General features: G+C 41.6%; 1 protein-coding gene across 1 annotated transcript; it reads left to right on the top strand.

Annotated features, from left to right (window-relative positions):
- The first annotated feature begins 7,826 nt into the window (after positions 1-7,826).
- On the top strand, positions 7,827-9,606 carry ccl19a.2 (chemokine (C-C motif) ligand 19a, tandem duplicate 2). The gene is made up of 4 exons (XM_088289854.1): positions 7,827-8,045; positions 8,119-8,233; positions 9,249-9,363; positions 9,436-9,606. Exons 1-3 carry the CDS (start codon positions 7,985-7,987, stop codon positions 9,358-9,360), a joined length of 288 nt encoding a protein of 95 aa, XP_088145980.1. The 5' UTR covers positions 7,827-7,984; the 3' UTR covers positions 9,361-9,363; positions 9,436-9,606.
- Positions 9,607-11,181: the final 1,575 nt, after the last annotated feature.

Here is an 11,181-nt window from a genome sequence, read left to right as displayed (position 1 = left end):
ACGATAATTTTATGAATGAGGACAGCGGGACGTTGACGGAATGGCGCCCAGGTTGCGGGCAGATGAGAGACCAACAAAATAGCGTCAAGAGCCCATCTCTGGCTTTTGATTTGTTATTTGCACTGATTCCAACCACCACCAAAACAAGAATGCTAGCATAACTCATTGCAGCACAGATTTTTTTTTTTCCTCCGGTGACAAGCAGGACAACAAGCTCCCCAGGGCGCTAATTAAATTTTTTCCTCTCACGCTTTTATGCCCGCTTCTTCTCAAGAAGCACAACAAGCAGCAGTTCACTCACGGTGTGTGTGTGACTGCACATACACACACAAGGGAAGTTTGCATCGGGCGCGACGCGTTAACCTTACCACATATGACTTAAGTCGACAGGTCTCACGCACATTACGTCATGTCATTACGTTTTTGTCTCACGCGAAACATGTCATTACGATTCTGTTACACGTGCAGCCTTGTCTTTGTGTTTCTGTTACATGTGTAACACCTCATGGGTTCCACTTTGTACGTTTCTGTTCCATGTGTGATGCACAACAGTATGACACGTGTCACGCATCATAGGTATGTTACATGTATGACAATGCATATACCTTATCCATGAAACATGAAAGCAGATGTTACGATACACAGGACCATGTGCGTGTCTAATCCATTCTATGACAAATGTGGCAGACTGTATGTGCGCAATGGCCCATGTTTGTCAGGCACATCCAACCATGTTTCCACCTCACATGTAACATGTGTTCCTACGACATGTTATCAATCGCATGCTTTTATTGTCTTGAGTAGCATCACGTCGAACACCCTCCAAGTAACGACATACTCATCTAAGTTTGTAACATGTTACACACCATGCGCATGTTCCACATGTGACATCATGCATCCTGAAACATAATCATGTTTTTCTAACATGAAATCATGTTTCTGTGACACATGTAAACTTGTGAATAGCGCCTCATATGTTAGCGAGATATCTGCACGTTAACACACCAGATATGCATGCAAACAATAACATGCTTTGGTTCTGTTACACATGTAACACGGCATGTTGGTAATTAACGTTCGAACAGGATTCTTCCGTGCATGTAACCAATATAATGTTTTTACCATACGTGTAAACAATCACTTGCTTCTGTTACACATGGAACATTATATGCATGAGTTTGTTAGACAATGTAACATGTGATTACCTCACACATAACCTCTGATAAGACCAGGTTTTTCGAGCACACATGTTGGTGTGTTACCAATATAGGAAAGGTCAACAATCACATGTTTTTGTTAGACATGAAACGCAACTTTCCATCCGTTTGTAAAACACATCTGATCATGCGCATTTCACACGCGTAACGCGTGCGTTTCCATTACGGCACACATGTCAACAACCCTTGCAGTGTTTCTGTTCCCCATGAAGCGCATTTGTGCGCTCCACTCCGCACACTTGATTTGCAAGCAGACTGCGGCTCGTCGCCGGTTGTAATCCCGCAGCGCGCCCCACGGCCACCGCGATAAAAACCGCACCGAGGCCCGACGTAAGCGGGCTAAAATGCCAGTCATTTCCTCTCGAACGTCACACTCGAACCGAGCCAGCCATGGTACCGTGACCGGAACACCCTTCCCCCACCCCCCCCGTCATGTTTGTCTAGGAAATCAGAGAGGCGTCAATGCGTGTCGGCTGCTCGCCCGCCGTCGTAATCGCGACGACTCGAGCACCGTCGAGCCACAAAACGCCTCCCAGCTCGGAGGCGCCGTCCCAGCGCACCGAGGTCCGCTTGCTAGCCAACATCTGATCCCGCTAGCAGCTCCAGCGACACCTCAAAGTGTCACATTTACGTGTCCTCGCACATGAAAAAAATAAAACCACAACAAACACGGTTGGTGTGAAATGAAAAAAATGCGACGGGAAAAGCACATTTAGGCCGAAAATGGGTGTGGGGAAGTAGGCGAGATGCACAGCGCTTGTTGATGCTAACTCGCCCGCTAGCCACTTAGCTTCCACCGCTAAGTCTCCGTTTAGCACGCAGGACTCACCGGCCAAGTCGCGGTCACAGCAAAACACTTGGCCCGGAATGAGAGGGGAGGTGTGCGGCGGCGCGTCGATTAGCTCCAGGCGGACAGCCTCCACGTACGTCCATCAGGTAGAAAGGGACGCCTCGGTCCGCCGCTCCCAGCGCTGATGCTTCACCGCCGGCCGGTGGCCATTTTTTCCTCTCTTAACATCCACACGCACACAAACACACACACACACTCAAGCTTAGCGCGGAGCTCCTGGTCGTCCCAACCGGTCGGCGAGCATCCCTCCAGTAGAGCCCAACAGAGACTGAGCGAGCAGCCAGCTGGGGACGACACGCCGAGGAGCAAAGCTGACATCTGCCGGGGGGAAGGAAGAAGACAAGCCTGGAGAAGGACGCTCACTCGTGAGCGGCCACAAGAGGGCGCTTTTGGATCACAGTGAGGGAAGACGACCGCCTCCGTTTCGTTTGAGGCCTTCAATCAAAAAGCGAACACGACGAAATCAAGACTTGGCCACCCTGTTCGCGATTTGTTTCCCCAAATATTTTTAGATTTTGTTTGTGTTTTGAGGAGGAATCAACCCCCGTTTTTCACAGAAACACTTATTGGCAGTTTATACTCATTTCTTTCAAACCTTTTAGGTTTATTTATTATGATGTGGGATAATTATATGTGGATTTTATTTATTCAGACCATCCACCCATTCATCCATCAATATTCTGAGCCGCTTCTCCTCACGAGGGTCACGGGCGTGCTTGAGACCATCCCAGCCATTTTTTGGCAGTTGGCGGTGTCCACCCTGAACTGGTTGCCAGCCAATCGCAGGGCACATAAAGACAAACAACCACTCATGCTCACACCTAGGGCCAATTTAACGTGTCCCATTAAACTACCATACGTGTCTTTGGAATGTGGTATAACCGGAGAAAAACCACATTGGCACAGGGAGAACGGGCAAACGGCACACAGGAAACCTGGAGCCGGAATCAAATCCTGCACCTCCGAACTCTGAGGCGGATACGCTAACCAGTCGCCCAATGTGTAGAGTCAGTAAACAAAAATAAAGTGATCAGCAGTGCAATAATTGTGCAGATGAAAAAGAGACTCGTCACACAATTGGAAGTGACCACAAGTGTAGTAATTATGATTCAATGAACATGCAAATGATCCAAAAAGTCTGTGAGCCGTTTAATGTGTGCAACAGTAATCAACAAGTTATACAAAATATGTAGAGGGAAAACTTCGATACTGTAATGGATATGGTAAGACTGTCACACAAGGATGTACAAAACTGGGAAACAGTTGCAAAAGCCAACGATGGAATTTTGAGGCAATTGTTTCAGGAGTTAAAAGCAAGATGGGAAAAGTTACTGTAATGTCTGCTGGTTTTGGTGTGATTAGTTGGAGAGGTGGTGACCAGGATATAGAAGGTCTGAAAGAATTTTGCCCGCCTATGTAAAGTTTTTGCAGCGTGTAAATCCTCAAGAGTGCATAAGGGGTACCAATGTTTTTTTTTTCAGCAGCGGGATTTTGTCCTTTTTTTGTGGCAGCAGCACCAAACGAGACTGTGATGGATAAACGGTGACACAGGACTGATTGTATGACTGCTGTACAGAATTGTAACCAGAGCTAGCCGCAGGAAGTAGCGATACGTCATCTACTGGGCCTTTTTCTGGATGGACTTGTTATGTTGGTCTACCATTTGAAGTCCGGCGAGACTGTCCCCTCCAGGGTATCTAAACCTGGAAATACGATACATACCTTGAGGTCACGATACGATATGTATCTCGATATAGTTTGATACGCATTTTATTCAATGTGATACGGTACAATAATATGCACTATGGCCTTACTGCTCCTCAGTTTAGGTCAGTGCTTCTCAGTTATTTTCTGTCACGCCCCCCTAGAAAGAAGAAATTAATTTGCACCCCCACCCCACCACCCACTCTTCGCCGTAATTATAAATAATAGCATTTTTGTTACAAAACAAACCTACCCGAAGAGTTAAGGCTCGCAGTGCACAATGTGCATGGAGAGCGCCACTGCCAACTACTGGAGTGGATGTGCAATTACACTTTATTGTAGTACGGCGGAAAAAAGGCATGTTCCCCAGGGTCGCACGCGCCCCCACAGGGGGGCCCACCTCACTATTTGTGAAGCACTGGTTTAGTTTGAACACATCCATATAACGCAACAAAGTAGAAATGTGCAATTTAGTAAAGGGGAAAAAAACGAGCCTAAAGTTGATCCAAATGTGTCTAAACATCTGCTTTAGGGGACGACACGAGAGTGCTTCAAAAATCTTGTTGGCCATTTTTCTCATTAACTTTCCTCAGTCAGGTTCTTCGCGCTCATGTGAGACCCTGGTGCTGCTGCGCCCCCTAGTGTCAGGGAGGAGTATCAATGCTCGGACCAAGAAAATTGATACAGTAACATTTTTATTAATATCCATACGTATCTATCTAGGTACCAATATTTTAATCTCTACAGTCTCGATCATATTCAGCTCCAAGTCGTGTTGGCTAGCCACTTTACCTCTGGTCCATATGCGGACTTGTCACAGTCGCAAACACATAATCAATCACAATATCACAAAAACCTGTCATTTGAACGGAGGGTCAGCTTTTTTATGTCCGCCGTAAAATACGCTTGTGATGTTCGTTACCTCACAAAAGGATTCCTCATTTGCAAACGTCAACTGTTGAAGTATAAATGCTGGCCTGAAAACACCTCCTTGAGTAAACTTGACTCCCCAACTCGGAACAAACTTTTAGACAGGATGCGGGAATAACAAAATCTTTACATTCTAGTGTAAAATGTTCGCGCTCACGCTTTTCTTTCTTCAGGCGTTATTTTCCATGAACATCAACTGGTCTGTCTGCTATAAGTCTGGATGTCTGCCTCTCTCTTCAATTAACACGACAATTTAATGTACGTAAGCAGTCAGATGGCTTTGAACTCACCAATCTCCGTACAACAACTGAAAGCTACTTCTTGGATGCGAAGGCTTCCCACTTTGATACATACTCCCGAAATGTCTTCAGATTAGCTTGAAATATATATTATTAATAATTAAGGAACTGAAACATGATGAAGACACCAAACACGTTCATGATTTCACCCAATAATTATCCACAATGATTTGACAGGATCAGAAACATGACCATCAATGTGCAACACAAATTCAAAAAGTGTTGACATTATCAAATAATCACTTGCGCGACATTCCTAGGAAATGTCAATGCCCCATCACTGATTAGCTCTTTTTAAAGTAGGTCGCACGGGCTACTCACGAGGTCCTTGTGGGCACCACGTTGGTGAGCAACAGTGGTACGCTATTCATCATACTATTGTTGTGGGCGCCCGAATGAAGAGGCAAGCGTTTTCGACGGGTGATGCCGAAATCGAAAACGTCGGGCCTGCATCCGCATCATGTTTTTAGTAGCAATTCAATTTGAGGTATTTGGCACAAAACAATGTCAGGGAACCCACAAACATTCCTAGCTGGAGAGCTAAGTGGATGAGGGAGGGGCTTGTAACACCATGCTCCGCCCACATTAGATGGTTTGGGCCAAATATGTTCATAATTAGCGTCAGCCCGTCTGGCGAGGATTCCTGCTTCCGATTGGAGTTACTTATTGGTAAATTTCCGAGAACAAGTACGTGAGCAGTGGAATTGGGTCAAAATGACTGCTTTGAACCAAAATGGCCGACTTTCTGTTTAGTTCATGGATCCTTGAAACTTTACCTGTTATGATAGATACTCATCCATAATTTATCTGGTCCGCTTATACTAAATTTCCTTTTGATCAGGCTTTTTGGGTCTGACTTTTATTTTCCAACTGTCAAACAAAGTATGAGTTCCAAAATCCCCTGAAAATTGCGGCTTCAAAGCAAAATGGACAACTTCCAGTTAAATTCTGAACATGGGTCTTCAAAACTTTTTTTGTGCCCAGTTATGATTCATGTCCACCAAATTTCCTGTCGATCGTTGAATCTGGTTTCAGGGCCGATTCGTTTTCTTCTTCAAACTTTCTTACATAGTACAAGCCGTGGAATTTGAAATCAAAATGGCCGACCTCCTGTTTATGAAGTGATACTGTGGGTCTTCCCTGAAATGGGGACACTTCCAGGAATCATCCAACTGGGTGTGTTTTTTTTCCGTGCAACTGTTTGTGGGGGATGTTTGCCAATGAGCACAACAGGAAGAGGAGATGCTGACTTTCACTGAAGATAAAAACATTGAAATGAAATGAAAGAAAAATTGGGCTTTTTTTTTTTTTTTTTACAAACACGAGCAACGCATGACTCTTCATGTTGATGATGATAATGACCTAACTCTCCTCAAGGCACTTTTCAGGTGGAGGCGGAAAACACTTCCTCGCCAAGACTTTTTGTCACTGTTTCTGTTTTTTTTTATATATTTATTTATTTTTTGTGCAGTGAGCACATTTTATTAAATATTTTTTTAAATAAATAAATAAATAAATAAATAAATATATATATATATATATATATATATATATATATATATATATATATATATATATATATATATATATATATATATAAATTTGAAGAAACTAAAAATCGAACAAGTTACTGGGATTAATAAAGAAAGAAAGTGTCAAAATAAACATTTGAGGAAAACAAAGTTGGACTTGACTCAGGACAGCAAACACTTGCAACAGACTCACCATAACATGCAATGTGATAAGGACAAAGAAATTAAGCAGAGAACAAAACAGGTACACGTGACAAAATTCAAACATACCCAATCCAAAACTAAAAAACAACAACAACAAAAAGAACAACAGGAGGCTTTCCTCTGTTGTTTACAAAATGAGGCAAAGCTTTTGAAAAGTGACTTTCTAACTGAATTTAATCAGATTTTGTTTTTCAGGTCAATGCAAAGCGCCTTTCAAGAAATTCTTCACAAGTGGGGTAAAATTTTCATTGAGTCATCTTACTTTTTTTTTTTTGCTTTTTTATTTGCTTTTGTTTGGTCCAAAGTGAAAGTAAGCAAACTATAAAACCAGACCTTCATCATCTTGATCCTCCCTGATTGGATGAGTTGTTTCATCATATTTGGCACGACTATCTTTTTCTTCTTGTATTGCTGATAGTTATCGAGGTGGCAGGCAAGCACAAACATGCAAATAAACACCTGCACGCTTCAGTTCTTTTACTTACAAGACCAATAAAGGGTTGACACACTCCAATTCATAATGCCAGGTGTTTGTGATTAAAAAAATAATGAGAGGCCAAGACACATCATGTCAAAACGTTCCACTAATGTGTCCGCTATTCTGTACAACACCTTTGAAAGCAAAAGTGTAATCATTTTCAAAAGGGGAAGTCAAAATAAATGCGGTGAGGTGCGCATGGCCACGTTTAACTGGGGCCACATCAAATTAAAATGGCAGAATTCCCGAGTTCCTCTCTTCAGTTATGGCTTTTAGAATTTTTTTGTGGGTCTCCTCATGATAGACCAGTCTACCAAATTTCATGTTGCCAAGTGAATGAAAGGGAATTCAGGGGCTGATTTTTCAAAATATTCCATGTACCTCAGGAAATGAGCAAATGGATACTAAAATGGCCGGTTTAAAATAAAATGGCGGACTTACTGTCTCCTTGCAAGGATGGCTTCTTGAGACTTTTTGGTGGGTCTACTCATGACAGACATGCGTATCAAATTCCATGCTGCTCAGTGAAACGGGAGTCCAACGGAATTCTCTGACATGAAAGGTGTAGCCAGTGAGGCAATGGAAGCCTCAGGGGGGGAATGTTCTGGAAAGAAAACATTTTGGCAGGCAGGTGAAATTGAGGCCCACATGTTTCCGTTCCACCATTCGTGATGAGGAATGCGACTTTCGCTTTCCTTTGAAATACCTGCTATATAAATGCCTCCCGTGGAGCAGGCCATGCCATCACACCTCCGCACAAGATCCAAGCCATGCTCCCTCGACAGGCCGCTCTGCTCATCGTGGCGCTCGTCTGCTTTCGCCCGGCAGTGGGTAAGACCATCGGGAGAGCGCCTTGTCCGCATCCTCCCGTCGCTGACGTGCCGTCGTGTTTGTCTTCCGGCAGGCGAAAAGCTGGAGAGCTGCTGTCTGGACACCAGCGACAAGTGCTTCCCTCGCCATATCGTGGTCGGCTACTACCACCAGGAAGCCGGCAAGGGATGCAAACATAGCGCCACCGTGTAAGTGCTCGCGCGGCAAAAATTGCAACATTTAGAGAGTGTTGTCTTTGGAAATTTGATTTATGATTTGGTCATTTTCAGAGGCTTTATTTTAAAATTAAAATGATGTGCACTTGGGCGGCGAGGTGGCGGACTGGTTAGCACGATGGCCTCATAATACGGAGGTCCTGAGTTCGATCCCACCTCCCGTCAACTTGCGTGGGTTTCCTCCGGGTAACCTGATTTCCTCCCACATTCCAAAAACTTGATTAGACACTCTAAATTGCCTTTAGTTATGAGTGAGAACATGAATGGTTGTTCGTCTCTGTGTGCTCTGTGATTGGCCTGCAACCAGTTCAGGGTGTCCCCCGCCTTCTGCCCGAAGACAGCTGGGATAGGCTCCAGCACCCTCTGCGACCCTTGTGAGAAGAAGTGTACAGATCATGGATGGATGCTTATATAATTACAAAAAATATTGAGTAGATGATTAATAAATAAAATGAAAAAATGATTTAAAATTGATCATTTTACTAATAAAATATATTTAAATGCATGATTTTTAATCCAGTATTTAATTCAAATTTTATTTTATTTTTTAAATATTCTATTTATTTTTGCTATCATCTGCGAAATTGTTTTACATTTTTTTTAACTCTTTAAAAATATATTTGCTTTTCAATATTTTCATTGTCTTATTTTCTTTTTTTTTATAGTTTGAGAGCCGTTTTTACTCCCCCACTCCCAAATAAAGGGTGTTTTGTTTTATATTATCGTTGCTGACACCTTCACATCTTTTTTGGATTCATTTTTAAAATGAAACCTTGGTTGTTTTCCTCCAAATAAATTCTATGACTATAATTGTTGCTGTAATTGTTAAAAAAATGTTTTCCCCCTTTAACTACATTTCTATTCAGTACAAAGCAGCGTTCCAGTCATAATGCTTCTTTTATTGGGATATGTTCAGTGAGTGAACATTTTCTAATGTATGAATATGTTCTCCTCTCTTGTTTTTTTCTTTTCTTTTTTTTCCATGTAGTTTTGTTTCCAAGGCTGGCAAAAGACTTTGTGCCCTGCCGGCGAATGAGAGCGCGTGCGTTCAAGCACTGGTGAACTACCTGGACAAAAGAAACAAGCGCAATAAGCAATAACAGGTACAGGAAACGAGCCAACATTTTGTCTTTTTATTCACGAATGTTCTCATTGTCGTCCTGTTTTTCTCACAGGAAAGGAGAAGAAAAAAAGAGAGGATGTTTTAGGCACCATTTCATTTTTTTGACTTTTATATTTAATGTCTGTTATTTTCCATGGCCGTTAAATTCTGTTTTTAAACTGTGACTGGTTTTCATTAATTTTCTAAAATGTTCATGTTCTGTTCTTGGCAATAAGCTTAAATAAAGTTTCTTTTTTTAAAAAATTCTTCTTGTCAATGAGTTTTGTTCTCATTCTCGTTTGTCATCTTTTGTTTTAAAGTGTTATTAAGTTTTTTTTAAATAAAGTTTCATGACACGATCATTGAAAGATCCTGTCGCGAGTGGATTTTAATGTCTTCATTTTTGTCATATGATTTTAGGAAAATCGATTTGCAAAATGGTTGGATGATTTGACATCCACATTTAATTTTCCATTTTTTTGTTCCCTAATCTAAAATTGACCTTTGAGCACAAAAGTCATGCTAAGAATTTTTATGATTATTATATGCTGTGGCCTTCATTAGAAAGTGGAAATTCCAGAGCGTCAAGAAAGTGAGTCAGAATTTTTTTTCCCTTTTATCGATAAGCACTCACATCTTACATGCCAACTGACATGTTAATTGGCCATGATTGTTTTTATGGAAACATAAGAGTCATAATGAAAATCAAATTTAGGCTTCAAACGCTCTTAATAAGTAACGCGGGAAAACAATAAAACACGGCGCAAGGCCATAACTTTAAAAGAGGACTGCGCCACTTAAAGGGCCGGGAAACTTTTACTTCTTGGACTTTCCAGAAACGTAAAGTTGCAACCAGATATGGTTAATCTCTGAACTTGATTTTCTGGGACGTTGGCCAAGTGTTGCACAGAATGAAAAGTCAATAAAAGCGCAAAGTGCAACAATGGGCTGCATGCTATACTTTTAAATTGGAACTCACTCCGGTTCTGAGTGGCTCTGGTCAGTATAATCTCGGTTGCTTAAAAAAAAAAAAAAGTTTAGACTAATAGTGGACTAAGTCCAAACATCCGTCAAATCGATCAATATTTCATGAGAGATGTTAAATTACATTCACTGACACTGGCGCCACGCTCGTCTTTTATTGAATTCTGAACTGGACTTTCTGGGACGTTGGCTCATTGTTGCATGAATGAATCAAGAAATATTAGAACGAAACCTTGATTGAGACCAGTAGGCATCTGAAATTTTGCTATCCAGCCATCTTCTGTATTAATTTTTATTTTATTATTTATTTATTTTATTTTTCATTATAGAATACAATACAACGTTATTTATAAAGCGCATTTCATAACAGCTGAATTAGAAGAAAACTGTTAAGTCCAAGAGTGGTCTACATCCAAATATCAGTTAAATCTATGAAAATTTCATGAAAGATCGCAACTAATATTCATTTGACGTGCGTGTGCCGAAGTGAAAGTACAACTTACTTTCAGAGTTTTCGCTCAATCTCAGAAACTCACTGATGAATCGCGAAACGCTGGAACTAAACCTCACTTCACACAATTCTGATCTTTTTCCAGGAAATCCCATCTTGGATGTTGACAATGGATAGAGACAAATTTTAGTCATCGCTAACTATAGTGGACTAACTTCATTTTCTGGTCTAAATCAAAGTTCAGATCAGTGTTGCATCAAGAACCAGAAAAAAATCTGTAGCGCAGCTGACTTGTCCAAATTGGAAGTAAACCCTGATTTTGAGCAGTATACCAAAAATGGCATTATCCCACTCTCATTCTCAGTGGTCACTGTCACAATCATT

This window comes from Idiotropiscis lumnitzeri, chromosome 1 (assembly GCF_059441095.1).
Source record: "Idiotropiscis lumnitzeri isolate Australia: NSW breed Sydney's pygmy pipehorse chromosome 1, RoL_Ilum_1.0, whole genome shotgun sequence".
NCBI classification, from domain to species: Eukaryota; Metazoa; Chordata; class Actinopteri; order Syngnathiformes; family Syngnathidae; genus Idiotropiscis; species Idiotropiscis lumnitzeri.
Note: the sequence above shows the minus strand (reverse complement) of the source record. Positions and strands in the feature narration are given on the sequence as shown.